The sequence below is a fragment of the Odontesthes bonariensis genome, chromosome 21 (assembly GCF_027942865.1).
Source record: "Odontesthes bonariensis isolate fOdoBon6 chromosome 21, fOdoBon6.hap1, whole genome shotgun sequence".
NCBI classification, from domain to species: domain Eukaryota; kingdom Metazoa; phylum Chordata; class Actinopteri; order Atheriniformes; family Atherinopsidae; genus Odontesthes; species Odontesthes bonariensis.
Genome location: NC_134526.1, coordinates 26,340,588 through 26,366,268, shown reverse-complemented (window position 1 = coordinate 26,366,268; position 25,681 = coordinate 26,340,588). Strand labels below are relative to the sequence as shown.

General features: G+C 42.1%; 1 protein-coding gene across 1 annotated transcript; it reads right to left on the bottom strand.

The window, feature by feature from the left end:
* Positions 1 to 1,487: 1,487 nt before the first annotated feature.
* On the bottom strand, positions 1,488 to 20,110 carry traf7 (TNF receptor-associated factor 7). The gene is made up of 22 exons (XM_075453796.1): positions 20,037 to 20,110; positions 16,346 to 16,516; positions 16,154 to 16,211; positions 15,970 to 16,061; positions 15,763 to 15,879; positions 15,559 to 15,651; positions 15,035 to 15,068; positions 14,704 to 14,944; positions 14,448 to 14,582; positions 13,393 to 13,488; positions 13,171 to 13,292; positions 12,206 to 12,279; positions 11,993 to 12,041; positions 11,541 to 11,668; positions 11,184 to 11,266; positions 11,033 to 11,072; positions 10,792 to 10,908; positions 9,190 to 9,312; positions 4,333 to 4,452; positions 3,824 to 3,955; positions 2,869 to 2,988; positions 1,488 to 2,765 (listed from the first exon to the last, which is right to left on the bottom strand). The coding sequence occupies exons 3-22, from the start codon at positions 16,203 to 16,205 to the stop codon at positions 2,751 to 2,753; spliced, it is 1,983 nt and encodes a 660-aa protein (XP_075309911.1). The 5' UTR covers positions 16,206 to 16,211; positions 16,346 to 16,516; positions 20,037 to 20,110; the 3' UTR covers positions 1,488 to 2,750.
* Between the last annotated feature and the right edge of the window lie 5,571 nt (positions 20,111 to 25,681).

The following is a 25,681-nucleotide window of genomic DNA, read 5'->3' as shown; positions in this document are numbered from 1 at the left end:
AATAAAACCTGGTCCCGACCAGGTTAGGTTCAGAGAGTCTGTTACTATGGTAACTGACCGTGAGGTTAAGTTACCTCTCTTTGTGAAACAGGCTAGAGTTACCCCTCTTTCTCGGGGTTAAGTTACCTCCCTTTGTGAAACGGAAAACTCAGGGTTTCACTCATTTCAGGGTTAATCAACTCAGAGTTTTCACTAAACCTGCTACGTGAAACGGACCTCTGCTCATTTTGCACTAATAACATTTGCACAAATATCATCATACTACAATATAATGTAAATTATCCATATACCAAATATTTTATCCATATACCCTATATTTCTTTTTGGTTCAGTCTGCTCAGTTAAATTTATTTTTACCTTTATTGTTAAATGTACAAATCTGTTTTTATTTAGGTTACTGATGTTTATTATTATTATTACTACTATTATTATTATTTACCCTACTCTTCATACTGTTGATTTGTATATAGCTAATGTTTATTCTATACTGTAGATTTGTTTATAGCCGATGTTTATTCTCTATTTATATTCTATTCTATTTCTTGTTTTTCCTTTAATTGTTTACATATCTTTTATACTGTACGCTGCTGCAACACAATGATTTCCCAAATTAGGATGAATAAAGTACTTATCTATCTATATAATGATATGAACATTCCTTTTTTTTTAACTTCATCCACACTGAAGGTGGAAACCTTTTTTTTCTTTTTTAAATAAAACAAGAGAAAATATATATATATATATGTGTGTGTGTGTGTGTAGGGTCGTTGCTACACTTAAAGGTGGACCTGGTGCTGAAACTGCACCGTCCATCATTCCCTCAATTCTGACCAATATCCCAGGACTTGCTGGAGATAAACATTCTCGTGGCATGGTGCAGCCACCACCATGCCTTATCGTGGGGATGGTCCACTTGAGGTGGTGGGTTTGTGCCAGTTTTCTTGATGACCAAAAACGGAATTCTTTTTCTCGTCTCGCCTAAGTTCTTTCTTCCCCGTGTTTAGGTGAACTCCAAATGTGCCCTCCGTTTAGGGAAATTGTTTGAACAGTTTCTAATATTAGATTACGACCCACCCCAACACGTACTTCTCCAAAACTTTGACTTTGCCTGACCTTTCTGGAATACTGCTTGCTCTCCTCATTGTGCCGTCTGTTTGGTCTTATTGCAATCTCTTGAGGCCTTTTAAAACTGGTGCATATGTACTGAGATCATGTGGCACTTGGATTACACACGGGTGGACTTAAATAATAAGTAGGTGACTTCTAAAAGTAAGTGGCAGCTTCAGAGCTTTAAGAGTTTCAAAGCAAAGGGTGCGAATCCATATGCATCGACTACTTTTGCACTGTGAATAAAGACGATTAGCAGCGATGAAAAGCTGAAATGACTCGATGGACCTTGAAGTCCTTGAACTCCGCCCCAGTGCCTTCAACCCAATAAGTTTAAGACTAAATTAGCTGAGTAGAACAGATCGGATCAACAGTTCTCAAAGTGTACAACAGTTTTATTGACCAATGATCAACTTAAGCTTACATGATTACAATTAAACAAGAAATCCTTTAAACAGTGAAGACACTTCTTCTCTTCTCGCTTCCATTCCTCTGCCTTTGTTACCATGGCTACAGTCGGATCTGAGATTTAACTAAAACCGCCTGGAAAAGTCTAGTTGAGCCAAACCGTTTCAATTTACCGTACATAATCTGATCAACTGTACTCTCTGGCTTATTTAGCAATTTCTTTTTTTCATATTTTAAACCCAATATGGGTCCTCAAACTTCATTTAGTAAAGAAAGACTTTAGCTTAGCGGCTCTTTCTCTGCATTTGCCTGTGGGAGTTTTCAGCTTAATGACACAGTCAGCTGCTCGTCCTGTGTTACTCTGCAGCTATGTTCATCGTGGTCAGAGATCAGGAAGGAGAGAGACAAAGGACACACACAAAAAAAAAAAAAAAAAAAGACGTCGTTACAGCCGTTCCTTACTGTTCATCACATATATGGCACTCACTGAAACACACTCACCTATACACATTAACAGGCACGTGCATGCACACAGACCAGCTTCCCCTCTCTCCATCATGCTGGCTGGTGTGAAGTCAACTTTTGGGCACATGTCCAGGCTCGGCACTATAATATTTTACAGTAATGTACAACTGTTGATTGGCTCTGAATAGAGCCCCAGAATGGCACTAATATAAAACTCTAAATCTATAGATCTATCAGTGTGGTAAAGGCTTCACTTATTAAAAGGTGTTCTATAAAGGCTGCTTGCACAAAACCGTACTGGCTGACGACTACAATGAACCTTGAACTACCACAGAGTGTTAGAGGGTGTGTTTGAGCGTGTTTAGGTTGGTGTCCGGAGTAAATAGCTTTTGAAAAGCCATTTAAGGCCTGAGAGAGGGGAAGATAAATACTTGGAGTGATTGTTGTGTAACTTTGTGTTTGTGAAACCAGCCTTTAGACTCATGTGAACATTATGCATCAGGCATCCTAAGTACGGTCCTTCAATGGCAGGAGTGTCTGTGAGAAAAACGGCGATCCTCCCTGCGTCCCGCTCCGATGACAGGGGGTGCAGCGTCCAGTCGGTCGGGAGATGCAACTGTAAGGCAGCTTGTCTGGTTGTGCCCTGAAATGCACTGTTGATGAGGCCACTAGGGAGCGAAGTGAGTCACAATCAAATAAACGGATGTGGAGGAGTGGGAAAGTTACAGGGAGGTGAAGTCAGCTGAGCGCCTGCTGGGCCATCAGTTTGTTTAGCACGTCCACACCTGAGGGAGACAAAGAAGCCTCGTCACAAAAAAATACAACTACCAAGCTACCGGCACACGGCGCCGGTATGGGCGGAGGAGCAGACGGATGGCTCGGTCTTACCTTGACGGTGCTGTCCACAGCTCCAGAGAACAGGCGGCCCCTGGACACGGCCAACGCCGTGACGCTGCCCTGATGCCTCAGCAGGGTCTGCGTACAGATCATGTTGTCCATGCTCCACACCTGCAACACAAACCAGCAAGTAGATTTCTTTCAACTCAAAACTACACTTTGAAGCCTCACTACAACAGTTCTCACCCCCACAAAAAAAAAAAAAAAAAAAAAAAAAAAAAAAAAAACCATCTGTGTTCCACTAAATTGCATATTTCAAAGTTTCTGCCATTAAAATAAACAGCTAGCCTAGCAAGCCAGACCCCTACAGTAAAAAGCTGCACAGGGGTCTAGTGCAGCTGGATAGCAGTGTGGGCGGGATAAACGGTTGTCTGTTAAGTTGCCTCTGCACTCAACCCCACGCAATAGGATGGCGCAACAACCAATCAGAACGATGAAGAAGGATTACGTAGTCAGCGCGACGGAAAGTACATGGTGGAGTGTAGTCTAAACTTTTACCGTACCCGATGGGCAAAACGCCGAAAAACGTCCTTTTTTTTTTTTCAAGAAAAACTTAAGTGCAGTTATCTGATCGTCTCGCAAAGAAAACTGTATATTTAAATCTTCTAGAGTCGCTGCCAAAGCCAAATCGAAAGACTGTTCGCTGGGCGCAGCCATCGTTTAACTCTCTCTGGAACTACACACTGAAACGTCGCACCTCTGTCGTTACTAGGTAGCCCGGCCTCCGACCTCGCTCCTCACGATTTGATTGGCCCGATTAAGTTTCGATTTTCAGCCTCGCAAAACGACCACAACTGACTAGTCTCACCCGGGAGCAAATTCAATTTGCGGTCACTAGGGGCGTCTAGATTTCTAGGCTAATAAACAGCCTCTCATGGCTCTAAAATGGTTAACTCTTCCAGCACCCACCCACCCACACACACACACACACACACTCTGTTCTCACCCTGAGGGAGCGGTCATACGAGGCGCTGAACACTTTGGTCTGGTCTGGGGTGGAGATGACAGCCAGAGCGTAGACTGTCCCCACATGACCTGTTAAGGTTCGCACCTGCTCTTTAGACTCGATATCCCACACCTAGAGAGGACACACACACGTCATCATCGTCATCATCATCATCATAGCATTAGTTGGACTTAACCAAGTCTCTCTGATATCACGTGGAAGCAAAAAGAAAACCAACAATCAGGAATTAAACAGAATAAGTCTGAACAATTTTTTTTTGTTTACCAGCCAATCAATTTCAGACTTCCGTTGCCTGCACTCACTGTTTCTATGTACAGTGAGAAGAACTGAAGATTCACACCAACTTCGGTTTGCTAAGTTTGTTGCTTTATGTCTTTAAAAGGGGATCAAAAAACAACCTGGACTCACTTAGCAGGTAAAATGAAAAACATGGTGCAAGTAATGTCAAACAGAAGAGGTGAGTGGGCGCACGTGTGCGTCGCTCTTACATGGATGAGGTTCTCATAGGTGCCGCAGACGATGTGGTGGTTGGTGACGGCGATGGAGTAGACGCTGCCTCCGCTCGTCTGCAGCACGTGAACACACTCCAGAGAGCGGATGTCCCAAATCTGACACACACACACACACACACACACACACACGAGGGAGAGGGAGAGATTCTGTGACAATGATGAAGAGTGTAGCCACAAATACCCTCACTCATCAGCAGGGGAATAAGAAAAGCTGGAAGCTGCCAAGTTGCATCTCCGTGGCAACACAGACAGAAGCAATCAGTAGTCGAAGCTGCTCATCTGGCGAGCCGATCAAAGCCCAGAGCTGACAACAGGCCACAAAATGAAGACAAAAAGAAATGACTTCAGATTATATCCGTCTCTGTATTCCAAACCAGTGGCCAAGGTTTTATATTTCAATCGCTTTTAGAGACGTGATTCATCAGGTGAAAGGGTTGGAGCTACCTCAGCATGTTTATAATCCAATTTCAAAGTGGTGTCATTAAACTACAAACATGCAGTTTTCTCACATTTTAGCAAATTCATGTAATTTTCTTTCTGGTGCCGGATAAATAAGTCGAACAGTAAAATGAATGTTCCAGGTTTCAGTCCAAAATTACTTTACAGCAGAGCATATAACAGATGAAGGGCAGACTGTACAGTGCTCAGAGTGAAATATATAAAAAAAAAAGAACGAGCTACATCTCAGACTCTACGGGCCTCAGTTGGCATTTTAAATGTTCAAGTTCATGACAGCACAGTTAGAAAGAGACTGAAGGACTGAACAGAACAGACCAAAGAGGAGATGTTGGGTCAGGTAGCACAGCCCATGTTTGGAGGAAACCAAACACAGCAAATCAGCACAAACACTTCACAGCAACTGTCAAGCACGGTGGTGGAGGGCTGATGATTTGGGCTCGTCTTACAGCCACAGGACCTGTGGCAGTTCTGGAGTTTAGGGGATGAACAATGATTTTCCACTTTTCAAATAGTCGCTGCATAAGACTATAAGAAATCAAAGACCTGTGACTATCGTATTACTGTGAAGCTATTCAGTTTTTTCACCACACTAGGTGACAATTGAATCCATGAACATAAAAAACTGATTCAGGAGTAACAACTCCAACTATTCAACAGACAGGTGATCCACTGGAACCAATGACGTGATGTAACCACGGCGCCTACCTACTACCACACGAGTGTGGCGCTCCATAGATTATGATAATTACGGTGAAATCTTGGCTAAATGCGAACCTTGAATTAACGTCTACGGTTAAGTGTAGAAGTTTATGAGCAGATGTTAATGGAGGCAGTGAGAGAGGCCGCAGATCCTTTGACATTACAAATCATGATTTCAGCAAAATCTTTAATATAAAAACAATGATTATTATAGCTTTAATGGACATCAAATAATATATGATATACATATTATAGAACTACATGCAAACAATATGGTTGTGAAGCAGAGGAAATCTACTGCTAGACCAGATTAACTGGTTATAACTAAATTCTGATGACCTACTAATCCAAACACAACGTTCACAGGGTCGAATCTGCCTCAATACACCAGGGATGGATTTCTGTGTAGATGTGCACTGGCTCCCTGTAAAGTTTAGAATTTACAATCCTTCTTATTTCACACAAAGACTTAAAATGTCAAGTTTCTCCCCATCTGAAAGATCTCGTTATTCCCCGTCACCCTACGGGGACACTTGACTCAGTATGCTGGTCGACTTGTTGCTCCCAGCATTCCCTGAACCAGAATGGTAGGCGCAGTCTTTAGTTTCAGGCTTGAACCAGCCTTTGAGACAGACCACTTGCTTGAGTGGAGGACACAGACACCCTTGCTGTTTCTAAAATTAACTTTTTTTACTTAACTGAATTTGTTTTAATAAGACCTTTGGGTGTGCCTTTTGTGCACTTGTAATCCCTTTGACTTGGTGCTTTTATGAGCGGTTCCACATTTTGTAGTCTCGTCGTTTTGCTCAGTAAAGCGCTTTGCCTTAAACCACGTCTGAAAGGTGCAACATGAATAAAGCCGAGCTGAGCCGAGTTGAGTCAAGCAAAGCTTAATTCTGACACTTGACACAAACGCTGCGAGCGTAGTGTAACCCGTTTCTCCTGGTAAGTGTCCCGATAACTGATTTAATTAGCAATGAATTAAAGCTGGGCTAACATCAGAAGACTCTAGGTACGACTACAGAGCCTAAAATTATAAAAGGTCAGCAGAGAACAGACAATGCAGAGCAGGTACGTTTGAAAAATATATTATACAGAATTATAGACAGTTATTCACATTCCCTACCTATCTAAGCCGGCTTCCTGAGTGCACAGATGCACATTAAAGGGCCCAAAATAAATCATTTCAAAATAAAATGTCCTTTTGTGAGATTCTTCTTGGAGTTCAAGGAAACAAAGTTGGTTCATTGTCTCCAGTTCTTGGTATGTGTATGTGTGTGTGTGTGTGTGTGTGTGTGTGTGTGTGTGTGCATCTATGCATACAGTACAGAATGCACTAGTTACTATTGTCTCATTTCAGTTTAAATCCAAATCAATTAATCGCCATTCAAATGTCAAATCAAGTATAACCAATTGTAAAGGTTATAAATACTATACTCTAATCCTTATGTAAATGAATAGATGCACATCTCACCACATAAGATGAGGTCAGTTCCACTGAGAAATCAATCAATCAATCTTGTACTTCCATCTCACAGCACAGAAATAGAATCATGACAATTCTGAAACCAGATATTTATGTTTTTAACCCTTTAAATGTATTTATTTAACAGACACAAATCGTACCAAATATTGCACGATTTATTTTAGAGATTTTATGATTTTCTATCCCTCAGAGGATATTTCCATGCCAGTAGATCTCAGTAGGACGACTGTGTGCTCTCGGGCAATGTCTCGAAAGAGAGCAAATACAGGCAGCTTTCTGTCAGAATTATACAACTATTAAAATATCCAAAAGGATCATTTTCACTGAAAACTGCCAACATTTTTAAACGACTTCTCCAGTTAAGTACCGACTAGAGTCCAACTGCTCCACGAAAAAGACCTTCATCTCTCTTTCCTCATTCTTCCAAAGATCCCCATCCCTAAAACCCGTCCTTCTCTTAGCTCTCTCTGCCCCTCTCTTTATTATCTCTCCTCGGTGTCCCTAAGGTGGTCATTACTGACCAACTGCGGCAAAGCAGCAGGACTCACACAAGCAGAGGCGCCAATGAGCATACCGAGTACTTTCAGCAGGGAAGCAGTGGATAAAGCCGACAGTCTGAAAGACACAAAGTCCTATTTATACACAGACGACACCAATTACTGGCTACAATATATCCCGGCAGCTTTAACTGCCAACACAAACGCATACAGTTCAACAGTCACTACAGCAAGCTTTCAGCACTCCAGCTAACATCCACAGTGTGAGAGCAACAGCAGCAGCTTATCATCCGACAGCACAGCTCCACATCTTGACCGAGCTGTACTTCATAAAAGCAGGGTGTGTGTGTGTGGGTGTGTGTGTGTGTGTGTTTCGACTTACTTCCCCAAGTGTTGCAACTGTGCCGACTTTCCCAATAAAGCATTGGACTCTGGCCGCTTTAAATAATGATTCATTGTTCGCAAATATTTCTCCTGCTTTTTATTTCCAAGCACAGAATCTGAAATAAGGAGCAGCCACCTTCGAATCCCTCTCAAATCTGTCACAGGTACATGCATCTGAATCACCTGCCAGGCACAACACTTTTAAATCCTCCTTCTGCTGCATTTCTATTACACTATTCTTTAAATAAGAGAGGAAAACGAGTTGAAACAAGTTTACATTTTACTCAAAGCATCTGTGTAGCCTTGGTTATTGACCATATTCGTAGAATCCGCAATAAACCCAAACAGAGTAGAATTTGTCCTGTGATTACAATCACTGCATAACACATACAAAGATTTGTATTTGGTTTTGTACCATGTATCAATATAGTTTAAAATATTACTAAATTTTTTTTCCAACCAGTTTGGTCGCACATGACTGGATATGATGTAGCCAAATAGCTCTGTTAGCTTCTACCTCAAAATAACATGATTATTCAATAGATATGCAGTCCTCCGAAAGGCAAACAACGAGAAGGCTGAAAAGATGAAGCTACGCGTTCGGCTAATGCTAATTGGATGAAAGTTGGTTCCATTCTGATCGAGCCCAGAGGGGACGACAAGACCGCTTTTTGTCCACAGCAGAGCAAAGCCAAAGAACCGGCAACAGCGCCACAACCAAGAGCTGTCCACACATTTAGACTGCCCCCAAATGGCAGCGCAATAAAATGCAGACACGAGTTAGCAAAGCACCACAGGAGAGTGAGCAGAGATGCATGTTAGAATAACGATTTGCTTGACATTTCTGGTAGCTTCTGATGGGGTCTTCTTTCGCACAACAGCAAATTCACATGTATGGAGATTTATTTTACAATAGTGGTGTTACACCCCACAACTGTAGGGGGAGCCAAAGAGCTGAAACGTGCCAATCTCTCGGATATTACTTTGAAAACAACCAAAAACATTTTAACGTTGACATTCACCCCACATGTAAACATTGACAGAGCATCTGTCGATTCATGGAAGCTCAATTACAACTGGGCAAACTCTGCTAAGGGGAGGAGCTTAGCTGTATTTAAAACCTGACTTATATCACAGTAATCGGGGCCCGATTATTATCGGGCAAGCTTACCACACAATGTGTAGCACACATAAAAAAAGAACAAACTGAGGTTGTTAACATCTCCAAAATGATTTGTACAGATTTGTACCACATGATAAATTATGACTAAATTAAGTTTGTGCCACTGTGACTACCCGTCCACATACCTTGATGGTCTGATATGAGCCACTGTACAGGTGGTTCTGGGAGGCCACAAGCGCTCTGACCCAGTGATTCAGACCGGTCAGCTCCTTCTTCAGCTTCAGCTCTGTACCCACGATGTCCCACACCTACAAACAAACACATACATAAGATTTAGTTAGAATTAAACTGAAAGGAAAGAAAATGGTCCCGTCTTCAAACTACATGAGAGAAAAAATGTTGCAAGTATTTAAAAACATAGTTTTTTTTTCCGTTTTTTTTTTTTTAAACAGCCCTTTCAAATACTAAGTAGATTTGCAGAATCTTGCCACCGTAAACAAACTGCAGTTACAGCACAATGATTTAAGTGAAAACACAAGCTGTACACAGAGCCGAGCTGAAGCGGATACTAAAGTGCATGATGTCACTGAACTGACGCAGAGAGACGCTGGGGGATTGGAGGAAGGGATGTTACTGTGGGTAAGAGAGGAAAGTCCCTGTGTCAGAGCACAGACTTCACACACACACACACACACACACACACACACTTCTTTTGCTCACTTGTAACCATGGTAACAAAGGAAAGACGACATTCCTTTTTGCTGTCCACCTCTCCCCGCTTGACTAAATGTTTTTTCTCATCTTTTAATCTTTTGAGTCAAAAATAATTTTGCTGGCTGCTTGCAAATCACTTTGGGTTTTGTACCCTGCTGGCATGTCGGGCGCAATTCTGAGATGGCGAATCTGTTCCAAACTGATTTGTGATATTTGGGACTTAACTTTTCTGTGGTTATCTGCAAAAATTGAAGTAATTCCAGACTAAAGAACTTATTGAGAATGAGGAGTTGTCGTCATAGTACAGAGCCCCGCCCCTATCCGCCATGTTGGCAGAATGCTAGCGAGAAAACGCCGTTCTCTCCGTTCGTTTACATTGTACGCGTGTGTTTTTAAAATCAGTAAGTGTAAACAGTACGGAATTGCAAGAACATGCCTGGAAATCAATGCTGTGTGAAGAACTGTTCCAGTACCTCACACAATACGTTTGGGAAACATAGGAACAACGAAATACGTTATTTTAGGTTTCCTAAATGGATGCAGCATCAGGGAGAGCAGGTGTCTGACCTGCTGCAGGGAGCTCGTAAGGATCAATATTTTGGATGCTGGACAGTTTCTCCAAATACCGCTGCTTTGCGCTTGTAATAAGCTTGTCCCTGTAAGGTCCCTTTTCTTTCGCCTTATCTCTCTGCATTGCTTTGCTTTCTTTCTTTCTTTTGTATTAGTCTCTGCCCTGCCGAAATGACAAATGCGGGAAGATATCCGTTAAGATATCCGTTAAGTTAATGGCGTTGCCCCTGGCAACCAATAGATTCTTCTGCCAACATGGCCGACCGGAGTCACGTGATTCCTCATTCTCAATAGAGACTTGAATTGTTGAAGGGTTTGCTAGCCTAGCTAACTCTGACAACAGAAACAGGAAATAAATATATGAATAAATATAAACAAATTAAAATAAAACCAAACATTTAAATACTGCTTCAGGCAGTGAAAAAGAATCTGCTGAAATAAAACTTAACTAATGCTTGAAAAACACCACAACAAGCTGGGATATTTCTTAGAACCTGCTGTACCTTAATGGCCTTGAGGGAGCCACTGAACAACATGTTGTGGGAGGAGACCAGTGTGCAGACGGGGTTGTCATGGGCACGGATGGTATTGACTTTCTGCAGGGTCTGGATGTCCCACACCTACGCAAGACGCACGCAACAAAAAGACAAAAACACAACTTCCTGAAGTGATGCAAACGATTCAACTTGAAGCTGTACATTTACCGCCTGAAAATAATGAAATAAACAGATGACTGTTACTTACAATTATAGTGCAATCTGCAGAGCCACTGTATAGCCTGTTTCTATGGAGACAAAAACATAACATGTCATGCTTTGGGGGGGTAGGGGGGTGTTTCCCTGTTGGAATACAGTTTTGGATCACAACGTGTGTGTTTATGTGTGCGTTTTATTACCCCTGGATACACAGAGCCAGAACGATGCCATCGTGACCCTCAAGGGTTTTCTGGCACTTGTAGGTAGTGCAGGTGTCCCAAACCTGAACACAAGACAGCAAACCATTAACATTTCTTATGTGCTAAAGCCTTACATGTTTTTGTCCGCATCGCCTTGTGTATTGCTGTTCGTGCGTGTATCTTTAGACTTCAAACTGAAGCCTTCATATAAAAATCAAGGCTGTGGGTGGAAGTCATGAGACTCTTTTCATAAGTGGGCGGGTGAAGACTGTGTTTAGGCCAAAGGGAAAAAAGGAAAGAAAACAAACTTTCTTATTCTTTTCTTTTAGAATATTATTTTGGAGTGTTTGCTGTTACCTTAATCGTCTTATCAGAAGAGCCAGAGAAGAGCAGGTCTCCAGTGGAGTAGACACAGAGACACCAGACGGGACCCTGGTGGCCGACAAACGTCCCCTTACACTTGAAGATCTGCTGTGGATCGTAAGCTGCACACAAGCAGAGGCAGGAGAGAATTGACTTCTTTTTGAAAACTGAACAAGAGGAAGTGAAAAACTGAAGCTGAACAAGTGGTTCAAGGCGAAAGTGGCGGGTGAGGAAAGGGGAAAGGAACTTTCACATGGTGGTGTGGGGAGGTGAGGCAGGGAGGGGAAGTCAGAATAAGTCTGACTGAGGGGGCAGTAAGAGCTAGAATTTATATTTCAAATTAGCAGAACTTTAACGACTGAATAATCCAAAAGTCAGATTCACAGAACTATTACTCCCACTAAGAGAGATTAAGAATAACAGCCCGGAGACGGGCAGATACTTACAGCCCAGGATCCCCATGTTGAGCCTGGCGTTGATGTGGGACAACTCATCCTGTACAGACACAGTTAATAAGTACAGTTTAATTTTCTTTTACCTTGATTAACAATAAAGACATTTGTGAACTTCTACCATTTCATTCTATTCTAAGAATAAAAAAATTAAAAAAGTCAAATGTTGTACAGAAATTCCTCTGATAGATGTGTGTGCGCACTCACGTTAAGCATGGAGGCATCTCTACGAAATTCCATCAGGTCCTCGCTGAGTTTACTCTGATTCTCGTCCAACATGTCTGAAACACAAACACAAACAATCACGGAAAGAAAACAATCAAATTCAAGAATGGCGCCATCCTAGAGGCAGGCAGCCTGATGCATAACCATGGCAACGGGAAAGATGTTAACCTGTTGGAGCAGCTAGCCCAGTTTAAGACCAAGTAATGCCTAGAATAAGATCCCAAATCAAGATGAGTTGAAGAGGAGACATCTAGGATGCAGAGCAGGAACAAATCAGAGCAAAAAGAGAAGGAAATTTAAACCATTTCTTCCCTTGATCATCATGGGAAATGTGACATCACTGACAGATAAAATGGGCACGCTTGGATCCCACAGCAGGAATATCAGGAAGGCAATATTATTTTTTTCTTTGAGACATGGCTGCGGGAACAACTGTAACACCTCTTGATTCAGCTTTAAGACTATGGGCAGACAGCGAGATGTTAAACTGCCGGCTGTGAGTTCCTGTCCACGTTGTCTGCTGAGAGAGTTCATCTATGTGGTCTGCAAGTGCAGGAATCAGCTTATAAAAACAACACCCCAACCCACTGATGGTAACACCACCCTTCCTTTCTGCTACGCTTTCTACATGTCTGTACACACACAGATCCAATTAATCCAACTGGGCAGTCTCTGTAGGCAAGTGTACAAACAGATCTTCCTAACTTTGAGAAATCAGCTATGTGAACCCGTGTGAATTTATTTACCAAATCCAGTACAGCAAGAGGAAAACAATAAAAACATGCAAATAAATAAAAGCTATTGTAATACTTAACAACAACTCCCTCTCCAATATTATTCAGCAGATAAAGTTGGGAAATGTGCTGATCTGAATGAATAAACAGGCAAATGATTGCTAAATGTTTTAAAAAAAAATAGAATCCTTTGAAAGAACACTCTTTTCTTACCAAATTTAAGTTCCAGGTTTTTCTCGAGCTGATCCAACTTCTCAGAAAGTTTGCCCAACATTGAGCGCAGGAAAGCAATATCTTGGTCCTTCTGGGCCAGAGTTAGCTGCATCTCATGGAACCTGAACACAGCCACGGATATATATGGACAAATCAGGTGATGTAGAGCTGTTTCACAACCAGAAACTCACTTTGAACACTTATGTCAGAGCTTTAGCTCACCTGTCATCGGTCTGCTGCAGAAACTCCTTCAGGCCCTCAAATTTACACACTTCCAGGTGTGTTTCATATGTGTCTTGGTTTCCTATGAATGTACAACTGTTGGGAAGAGGAGGAAAGGTTGAAAACATGGGAGACTTTATCAATGTCCTAATGAAACAAAATGTATCTGAACAACTGGTGCCGGTGTTTATCTACTAGTTAGAAATAAATACAGCGAGTGAAAAACTATTTAACATCTTTTTTTAAGCGGCAGCAGAAAGCTCGACTGATTGAGCAGGCGCCCCATCTACAGAGGCTGAAGGTCGGTCCTCACAGCAGCCGGCCCAGGTTTGAGTCCCAGCCTGTGGCCCCTTTAGTCTAGTTTCCGCTATGCAGTCCGGTACGGGTCGGTTCAGAACGGTTTGCTTATTTCAGTGTTTCCACTACCACGAAAGCGTACCGGTCCTATGGAACCCGTTACCATTTTTGTAATCCTTCTGCTTGGGGTACCTTGCACACAGGACCGGTTCCAGGCTCTGCTCTCCGTTGTTGGTGAGGAGGCTGTGCAGCGGGAGCTCGATGGCGCTGTGCGAAAAAAGTTTTCCAGCTGATTGCCGTAAAAATGGCAGAGTGGTTTCAACCGGACCGCGAGCCAGTGTTGCATTAAGCTGAAGAGGCTTGGAGGTGGTTCAATTAATTTTCTTTATTTATATATATATATAGCGCCAAATACAACAAATGTCATCTCAAGGCACTTAAATAATAAAGTCCAATTCAAGTCAGGTTTGAAATTATGGGTGTTATTTGCTATTTACGCTTCGGCATGCACTCCGCCCACCTCTGAGGGTCCCCTTTGTACAGTAGGAACGCAAGCTGACACCAAAGCGACCCGTACCGTACTGAACCGACCCGTACCGGACTGTATAGTGGAAACGAGGCTTTTGCTGCACGTCGCCCCCTTCTCTCTTTGCCCAACTCCCTGTGTCGTCACCATTTGATTAAAAGGCCACCAAAGCCCCAAAACAAATCTTTTTAATTCGGTGACAAGAAAAACAAACACCTTTTTAAAGACTCACCCATATTTGGAGTGTGGACATTTGATGTGCTCACATTCTTTGAGGTGAGCCTCCAGGTTCATGGTGAGTAATGGGGGACAGGAGGGGTTGTTGGGGCATCGTACTGGCCTGTAGTCACAGCTGGCCTCATGTTCTCTGCAGTAGAACAGAGAGAATTGGGATGAGGAGAGCGAAGAGAAAATATTGGCAGTAAAACCTTTGTATAGCATTTAATTTTACATTCTGGCAAACATCCTTTCAAATCTTTGGTCCATACTTGCGTATGGTTAATTTGATGGTGAACGGGCAGCCGAGGGGGTCCACCTCATACGCTCCAGGTTTCCCCGCCACTGTGGCTGCAGGAGGAGGAGGAGGAGCAGCAGCAGCAGCTCCGCCTGTGGCGGCGGCTGTGGCTCTGCAGCCATATTTACAGTGGATGAAGAGTTCTCCGATCTGCTCAGCCACCGCAATGTTGTTCACAACAACCGTTAGCTTAGCAGCATCCACGGGGCACTTGTCTGTCAGGAGTGCAAACGTTTGAAGGTTATAACAATCAACTACACTTTGAAAATCCTGGAGGATCATTAGCACTCTTCGTTAAGACTCACCTGAGGTCAAGGCACAGCGTCTGCAGAAGGTGTGCTGCAGGGGAAGGAATAACAGGGGAATTTGACATGTGTTCTAGTTCTTTATTTATCGGGTACAGAGCAAAATGGCCTTAATTTCCAGCAACAATCAGACTTAATGAGCTCAAGTACCAAACTGCTGACAGCAGATTTTATAACCTGCAGCAAGCTAGCTAATAAATATAATATTAGCTCTGTGATTCAGGTAAAAATCCTGCCCACATCTGAGTTTTTAATATCTACAGGTGAGCTGAGTACAAGGTTAGATCGGCCATCATCAAGAAAAACTTTTCTCTTTGAAAACAACTAAGATCTTTGATAACGTGAGCAGGGATTATCCACTGCAGAGGGTCAATAGGATATGTAGCTGGAATTAGACCAGGCAAGCAAACTGTGTCATCTATCATTAACAGTTCATTTAAAACCTTTTACAACTTGTTGGAAACAGCAGGAGTAAAGAAAAAAGAAATAAAAGAATGGAGCTGAGGATGGAGGCGTGAACTCACCCCACATGTGGTGATGACGGGGTCCTTGAAGACGTTGCAGCACAGCTGGCAGCACAGTTTTACCGACGGCTGTTCGGCAAACACCTGCGGCTCCTGCTCACAAACACACATTCCTCTGAGTACAAATACCACTACCAGTTAACTGTGGAACATCTGAATGCAACATATGCACGCGTTTATGTTTGCTTTCATGTGCCGTCATACCGTGTCCTCCTCCTCTTCGTGCAGAGAGAAGGTGGAGCGCAGGGACATGTTGGACTCAGAATGGAGAGATCGGACCGAGATTGCCGAATCAGACCGCCGAGGAGTGCCGATAGGAGGCTGAGCGGAGGAAGAAAGCAATGGAGATGTGAGGGTGTTATCAACAGCACCACAGCACAAGGCATTTCCAAGGGAGTGAGTTGTGTTTACCATTCCATCGTCGTCATCGCGAGGGGAGTATGTCAGAGTGCTTGAGGAGGAGGGAGTTCTCCTGTGCTGTTTGTAGGTGCTGGATCCTTCAGCTGAAAACACATAAAAAGGTGCAATTCACAAGACATAAACACAGAGTGATGGTGTGGCATAGTGACTGGTGTATAGTTAAAGTGTGCGTTACCTTTGGTTCCAGAGGCCACCACTGAGAAGGTGGGGCCGAATGATGCCTCCATCCTGCTCTGCAGTGCAGAGAGGAGGGCGGATGGTAACAGGGTGGGTTGGTGAAAAAAGGTATCATTTCATTTTTAACAAAATTGTGTATTACATCAAATAATGAGTATAATCTGGATATTAGACTAAATCTATGTCTCACCCCGCTGCCAGAGTCTGCTGGAGGGGTGGAGGGGCTGCTGGGGATGGATGAGGTGGCGGCTGCTGCTCCTCTGGAGTATCGGTTGTAGCGAGGCGTTTAACTGCTGCTCATAACCCAGACCACGCACGCGTATGCACGAGGAAACACTAGCAGCCAGCTGTGCGCCTAGGCCTGGGAAAAGTAGAAAGTACAGAGGGGATATTTGGTTGATTATGATACTTTTATTAAAGATACAAAAGTCCATAAATACAAATAAAAACAAACAAAAAAGAACGTAATTAAAAGTCCTACATCTACATAAGTAAAGTCCATGTAAGCTCTAGAGTACACTGTCACCCTTTATGATGTTATTTTTCATGCCATCTTAATGACATCACTTTCAGATACTGTTCATCTGCTGTAGTTTTTATTTTTTGGCCAGACTTCTTCTTTTGTCCTCCACTGGTCCAGTTTCCTCATTCTTATCAATGACACTCTACAAACCATACTGAGATCCACCAAGTTTTCAGCGAATAGCTCTTTTGGAATCACGTCGTTGGTGCAAAAATACTATTTTATGTCGTTAAACTGCATCTTTGGAATGTTCATTGGTGCATCTAAAAGAATATGAACAAATTATGTAACAAAGTCCCTAAAGATACAACTAAGTTATGTTATGTGTAGACACAACACTAAATCATCCCTTGAGTTAGGAGCCTTTGACACCAGAATATTAAGTGGCTTAAGAAAAGCCTGTTTTACACAGGGAGCTCAGCCCCGTATCACCGTGTCCTTACACACATCAAAACGGTGTTGTGGAATCGGCGGAGTGATGACGGCACCGTTGGTTGGTGGTGAGTTCCACGATGCTGACTTGATGTGTGCAGGGACATACGACTAAGACGCTGGTGGCAGCAGATTACAAATCCTGGACAGCTTCATGGGCAGATTCTGCAGCCAATAACAGCATGAGCCGACAGTCCGCATAGCTTTCGGTTTACATCAGGAGCCAGCTGTCTGGGTCACTGATTTTTGGCTGTCACTTCTCCCTCTTTTCCTTTGTGCCTGCATTGCCCCTCCCTCCGAGTGACGACAGCACTTGTGTTAGTGACAGGCTCCGTGATGCCAGCTGGATATGTCTCAGCTCACACGAGGCGCAATCACTTTGCCTCCATTACAATCTCTCTTTCTGCCTCAGAAGCATATCAACGTAGACCCCCCCCCCTCTCATTCTGCCACTTTACTTTCAAACATGACTTGATGTGCAACAAAGGTGCATCAGTGACTTAAAAAGATTTTCCCATCTTTAAACCCCCAGCTGATCAAGGCAGATGGCCGCTCTTCCCGATTCTGGTTTGCCAGATGTTTCTTCCTGTTAAAGGGAGTCTTTTTCTTTCCACCGTCACCTCATGCACACTCAGGATGGGGGATAACATCGAAAAGAAGTTTCAATGTAATCTGTTGGTTTCCTTAGCAAGGCAACTTACAATGAATAGGATTGCAATAGGCTTTAATTGTACTGTATTTCTGAAGTGACTTTAGATGACATTTGTTGTGATTTAGCGCTATAAAAATAAAACTGAACTGAACTTTGTGAAAGAAACAAAAACAAAACACATTCCTCTGAAAATAGTAGGGGACAAAGACTGGACTGAAAACAAGTGAAAAAGCAGCCAATGTCCAACGAACCACTGAAAGACCTTCAGAAAACCTGGAGAACTGTTGCTCAAGACCACTTTAAAAGATTACAAGAAAGTCTGGCTGCTTGGAGGCAAAATATACAGAAATGAGGGCTGGATCATGACTTTTGCAAAGTGCTGTACACAATGATTAACCTGACCAAAGGCTTTAGAAACAGCCAGGAAAAAAAAAAAAAAAAAAAAAAAAGTATAGTAGCCAATGAAAATTGCCTTTAAGTTTCTAGAGTGAATAATTGACCAAATTACTCTTTAAGTGCTGGTACTACTACAACTGATAACACTGAGTCAGGTAGCATGCCAAGCATTAGCAATCCAGAAATACTCATAGCGGCTAACGTGTCAATGCTTCGGTTAGCATACTCCAGGTGTTCTGCTAATATTCGGTCAAGGCTCCATGTTTTATTCAGAACCAATTTCTTCATATTACAGCACACTTCATCAGGTCACGATCCCTGAAAGCAATATCTCCAACAATAAATCAAGCACTCTCGACACAATTATAAATACTGCTGTGATTTGCTCTCCTTAATTTATCTTCATTTATCATGAAGCATGTCAAAAAAATAATACCACGTCTGAACAACAGCGCAGAAGTCTGGCTGAAAACAGGAGAAGTACATAATGAAAGCCACATGTTGGATTTATGCTTTCACAGAGACACAGAGAGAGAAAAAACCCACAAATCCTGAGACTTGGCTCTAGAAATGTCAGCGACTGCCAGCGACAATAGTACAGCATACAAGCAGATGGCTGAGGTATGTGGAGAGAAAGAAATGTGTCACTGAGCTCCAACATAAAAATTACTGATGTCAAGGAAGTGTCTGACTTGTTTTACTGACCTCAGGCACTACAGCACAATTAAAAGAGATCATTTCACTTCAATCAATACAGGAAGGTGGATTCTTATGAATAAGTAGGTTTCTGGTTTGGTAACCTGGACAGGCTTGTGGAAAAGACTCAAAGAACACATTCAACAATAACAGGAAGTTCAGAGTTCAGTTAGTCTGCTGTTCTGATCAACTTAATTTAATCAACCAAAAAAAAGTTCTTAAATTTGAATATTTCCTTGTGTTTGCACAGTGTGATTTTTCTCGACATACATACATAAAAACTGATCTAATACTTACTACCGGTACACACACACACACACATATATATATGTCTATATCTATAGATATAGATATATATATGCACATATAACAAGTGGATATGTCTATTCATGCAAACTATGGCGATGGCTTATACATTTTACTTCCTTACAGCTATGAAAACAGGAAAAAGACACAGATGTTAGACTGAAGGCAACACTATGCCCAAGTCTTATCATTGTAAAATTGGGACTAGTGGCTGACATTGCAAATTCTAAAACACGGGGGTCGAGGGGCAGAGAGAGAGAGACAGAGAGAGGGAGCAATGCAGGCACAAAGGAAAAGAGGGAGAAGTGACAGCCAAAAATCAGTGACCCGGACAGCTAGCTCCTGATGTAAACAGAAAGCTATGCGGATTGTCAGCTCATACGGTTATTGGCTGCACGATCTGCCCATGAAGCTGTCCAGGATTTGTAATCTGCTCCCACCAGCGTCTTTGTCTGTGTTCACAAGCCTAGAGATTCCCGTAAAGAGCCCCCAACGCAGAAAAGGGGGGCGGAACACACTCGCACGCAGCGAGACACAACCAAAGTTCTCTGGCTAAACGTTCAAACTGAGTTCTCTTGCTAAATATTTAGGCGTCGTATGCATAAGGCTTTACCGCAAGTCAAATACAACAAAGAGCAGTTTAAAGCCTTTGTTATTGGCCGCCATCTCAATAAAAACGATTGAAAGCTATGATAATTGACAAGCTAAGTTCTATTTGCTAGCTTAAGTTAGCTAATTTTCAATTCTTTTAAACAATCACTGCTCCTGACAGTCCTTGGCCAACTCTGCTAGCCACCACGACAGAATTTGCACTGTTCGCATACACAATAAAACAACTATTCTAAAACGTCGCCAGGAAAAATATGAAAAACTTGCCATTATTGTTTTTTCCCCAACAGCGGTCCTCCAAGTCTGTAGACGAATTCCGAAATCTTCCCCTTTGCTTCGCATACACGGCTACAATGCCGTGGTGTGTTCTGGGATGTGTAGTACAATGCGTAACATTGTCGTATCCCGACTATCCTTGTCTCTGCTGTTAGACTACGCTACCCATAATTCCCTCCGTGGAGCTGTCATTTGACTCGAGGCTGCCAGTAAATTCCGCAGACCAACTGCAAAGCGCACTATTCCCAAATATATCCATTTTCTTCACCGGTACCGCGTCGTTATTGGTTCATGCTGACACCGAACCATCACGCGACAGCCTTCATCATAATCAACGGCGAACACATGCGCACGCGGGTGTGCTATGGAGATGTACTGCCAAACAACGTGGAGGAACCGTTTAATTCGGGGTGTCAGCATTTTAGTGGACGAAGACATTGAATAAAATACACTGTGGTACTACTTTTGACAAAGTAATGTAAATTAAATAAACTAATTGCAGGGATGAATCAGATGCTTGCTGTTCAACAACACAGATCTAAACTCGCTGTGAAAAACAGCTTTAAAAATGAAAGGGAGATGGATATAGGCTATACACAGGGTATGTAGGCCAGAGATACCCACATCTGGTCCTCGAGGGCCGCTGTCCTGCAGGTTTTAGATGTTTCCCTGCTTCAACACACCTTATTCAGATCAATGCTTAATTAGCAGGTTTGTGCAGAACTTAACAATCTTTTGAAGAGATCCTTTTTATCTGAAGCAGGGAAACGTCTAAAACCTGCAGGACAGTGGCCCTCAAGGACAGGATGTGGGTATCCCTGCTGTATGTAGTGTATGTTGACTTGGTCTGTGTGGCCATTTAATATGGTGCTCTGTCAAAGATGGCTGCTCCTAGTAATACACTGAAAGAAAAAATATATATATATATATTTCTGGATGTGAATACGCTTATCTCTACTATCTGTGAAAGAAATATTAGTTTTTGATACCAGCTTTTATAAACTGCAATCTCTGCAGCAGTTTTTAGAACTTAAATGGGTCAGGAATAGTTCTCCAGGCTTCTTAAAAGACATTACAAAGCTCTCCTTTGGATGTTGGCTGCCTTTAGTTCCATTCAGTCAAGATGATCCCTGCTTCAATAATGTCGAGGTCCGGGCTCCGAGGAGGATTCATCCCTCCATAAGACCTGTTGCCACTGATTTTCAGTCCACTTCTTGTGTCATTTCGCTTACTACAGCCTTTTCTCCCAGTTTCCCTTCCTTAAGAATGGCACCCTTCCATGGAGACCATTTCTGTGTAGGCTTCAGTGAACAGTAGATGGATTACCAAAGGATCTTTGCTAGATACCGTTATAATGTTGATTCAGATACTGTTCATCTGCTGTAGATCGATTTCTTAGACCTGACACTTCTTCTTTTGTCCTCCACTCGTCCACTCTCCTCAAATTGTTTAAGGGCACACTGCACACCATGCTGAGATATGCCAAGTTTCCAATTACTCTTCAACTTCAATTTCAATTAATTACTCTTTAGGAATCACGTTGTTGGTGCAAAAATATTATTTCATGTCTCTCAAACTGTGTTATCTTATTGTGTTTCGTAGAAGCAGCTAAAAAAATAAAATACACTCTGAGTCCAATGTGCTATGAAAATATTTGGAAAGACCTTCAGAAAGCCTGGAGCTTGCTCAAGACCACTTTAAAAGATTACAAGAAAAAAAACTTGGCTGCTCTGAGGTAAAATATAAAGAAATGAGGGCTAGCTGAAAACTTTGGCACAGTACTGTAAAGCGCAGTATGTTATGAATATTGAGACTGATTGATTTAGATTTTTTTATTTTTTGTCTTCTCTTTTACCACCCTTTTTTTCTCCAGAAGATGGTGCCATCCATCTACATGTAGCGAGCAGAAGTGGCAAAACTGCCTCTAATGACAGAAAATATGTGATGCATACATGAAATATTTTCCAATCGTCATAAAAATGGACACTGCTGTGACCAACACCCTAATGCATTTATAGATAATGGGAAAATCCGTTTTTTTCTTTGGGTATGCTGACCATTTACAGCCGGAAATTAGAGATACATCCAGTCATAAACATCCAAAATGTGAAAAGCTGTCTTAGCTGTCATGTAGCAGAAAGACGTGTCACATGAAAGTATGGTTCTTGGGTTAATAAACTGACAATAAAAGTGTCAGGAAGTCATACGCGAAAATTAAGCTGTGTAAGTGAAAAGAGTTGTATGCTGGAAGCTGAAGAAGCAAAGCACATGCAGCACTGTAGTCAGAAAGAGAGGGTACAAGTGAATAGATGCCCACAAGTACAACGCAGAGTGAGCTGTAAATAGAAAAGAAAGAAAGAGCAGGCTTGAATGTAGCCATTAATAAAAGATGCTTTGAATGCAGCTTTGTTGATGCTTGCACACATTCACACGCACACACCCACCCACACACACAGAAACATAGCTCAGCGTTCCATTAGAGGAAACCCACACCATTAGTGGACGGCACTGTCAAGATTCCCCTCTCCATCCCCTCCAGCATACGCTCAAAAACACACAAACTTTTAGCTACACCCAAATGAAGCCATCCCTCTCCGTCTGTCTGAGGCAGATGTTTTGAACAGGTTGCAAGACTGCGTTTTCACTGTCATCACAACAGCAGAGAAGGCCCTCGAGTCTGCAGAGAGGGACACGTTTTCCAATTGTCTTTCCTCCTTTCATGCTGATAAGATGTCCCAAACAGCTGACAGCGTGATCTAAATATCTTTGGCAGTCTTTCTGAATGTGCAACCAAGAACATTTCATTGTGCCACAGTGGTTCAGTGTTCATTGACAAAACCCCTGTCTCCTTCTGTGCAGATAAGCACATTTCTGACAGCTGACAGTGTACACAATGCTCACCCTTCCTCTTCACCACACATAAAACAAGCTTTTTTTATGTGACTTTAAATGGTTTACTGAGTCATAGTAGCTGTGTGTCTTCTATCTACACAGAGCTGTCTCATTACACGTATTCTGCTGCTAAGTTTATAGCTGTTTATCCTGAGTGAGGTGAGTTGCTAGCTTTCTCCTGATTTAATAGTGCACAGTGGGAACCCCATAAAAACAACAGAAACAGGGTGGTCTGTGGCATAGTGGGTACAGCAGACGCCCCATGTACAAGATAGCCCCGGTTCAAATCGTGCATTGGATGGCCGTTTGCTGCATGTTGTTCCCCCTCTCTCTGCTTCCTGTCTCTCTACACTGTCCTATATAATAAACGCATAAAAAGCTAAAAAAAACAACAGAAACATTAGGGAGGGATGAAAATTTGATTCCAGAAATAAGAAAACAACAACAACTCTGTTTTTGATCATGCTTATTGCTCTTTGGTTCAATTAACACACATGCAGTTCAGGTGTAAATTGTATCTCTTCTAATCCAGTTTAAATAGGGTGATGCCTTGCGTTACTGAATTGAATTCTGTGTCTGGTGATTTGCTTTGCTAGCATAGCTGAAACATGAGACTATTTAAACTTGATTATTTAAATTCAAACACACGGTCAACTTACTGACTGTGTGTCTGTTTGAGTGACAGATAGTTAGCCTGCTAACCATCAGGTGTTAGCGCATCCGCGTGAACCCTGCCCTATGGCATAAATTTCACTTCCAAAAGGCAGTTGTTTTGAGCAGCAACAAGGAAGACATCTAAATTTGTGAATAATATCTACAAAACACTAAAGTGACAGATCATTACAAGCTGACAAGCTGCAGTACAGATTTTAGATACGGCACAGTTAAAGGGAAAAAATGTAAAGTTCATACAAGCTAGCAGAGGCTATATCCTTATCGAAGCCAAAATCAGCTGAAATCTTGGATCCAGTAAGAATGGACACAGATTTCTCAGAAAAATTGTAACAAATGGTATCCTCAATATATAAATAACATTCAAAAACATTTCAGTTTAACTATTTAACTTGAAAAATAAGCCCATGGACATACTTTTCTCTCTTTAAAAAAAAAAAAAAAAGAAAAATCAATTCAATTAACACTTGTAAAATCAGTCACTATAGTGGCATTAGACAAAACCACAACGACATTTCTCAGTGGCTTAGCTTTTGGAATTTCGGTGAAATAGACCCAAACATACTCATCCTGTGTTTCTGTGTCATTCAGTTTCTTCTGAACATTAAAATGAGAAGATAAATTCTAATCACTAAGTACAACCTTCACCTCAAACAGATCAAGCTAAATGTACAGAAAAATACACACACAGCAAGGCAGTAGGTTAAAAATATACCACTAAACTACATTAGTCTGGCATTAAAATCATCTAAGATCAGTTGCGGCCTCCCAAAGCTGCTTATCTTTCCACATAAATGTGTGACTGTGGTCCACATGCAAACAAAAAATACACACAATCCACAAAGCCAGACGACCACCAAAACACACATACCCAAACACACGCGTTCACACTTGACCTGGATAGAGACAAGAGGGTGGCAATTCACCCATTGACTGGGCCCATTAGGGGCCAAAGTGCAGCTGAGCCACATGCTGTACAGCTACAAAGAGACACACTGGATTACAGAGAAACGGCAGGCGCACAATAGAAGTGGGCAGAGCGGTGGTGGGGTGGGGGATAAGCGGAGTGGCATAATGGAGGCAGTAAGATGGAAAGAGGACAGGGATGATGTAAAAAAAAAAAAAAGGAGATTTAATCTGTTTTCAAAAGGTTCCGTTTTGTTACTATAAACATATAAACTACTACTGTGAAACTGTCATATATCTATTTTGCAATTTGAAAGAGATGGATTGATAGATTGACCAATAAAACATACTCCAATTTCACTTATCAGAGTCCCTTATGAGTTTGTCAAGATGAGAACTATTTTAAGTGTGGGGTGAGGTATGAGGTGAAGTCAGAGGAGTTTAAAGTTTTAGTGGACGAGCACAGAAGAGGAACGCTGAGAAAGACTTTGAGCTGGGACGGAAAACTCCCTTTATGGGATGTGATGTGGAAGACTGGATATTTTTAGAACCGGAACAAGAAACACACTGGCAATCCTCTCTCTTCAAGGCATTCCCTGGTCCAAATCCTCTCTTTTCCATATTGTATCTAATCTATTTTTCATGTCCATCTATGTTAGTCAGTTAGTCATTTACCTCTGTAATGGAAAACTGAGGTTTATGGTGTGAGCTTCAATTTTAAGTTGAACATCATGAATTAATAATCAGTGCTGAGTAAGTGCTGCTGCTGCTCACATCAGTGTATATGTGTGTGTGTCTGTGTGTGTGCTTCCCAGCTTTGAATAGGCTCCAGCTCCCTGCACGCGAGCAGAAGCATTATACCATACATTTTCAGTCATATACCAAAGTATGATGAAACACAGTCAATTGTGATGCCCATCGCAAAACAACTAAACTGCTTCGAATGAATTTAGATGGATTTGGGAGAACTTTTATTTATTGGGGCGAATCTTTAATGCAAAACTCGTTCACCTTATTGAAGATTCACCAATGGAGCATGTGCAATCTGTTGAATCAAGCCTAATCCCACACATACAGAGGAGCACAGGGTACAGTGTCAGGCCAGCATGCACTTTTACACAAAGAGCTATAATCTAATCTAATCTAATCCAGACCCTCTTTTCTGG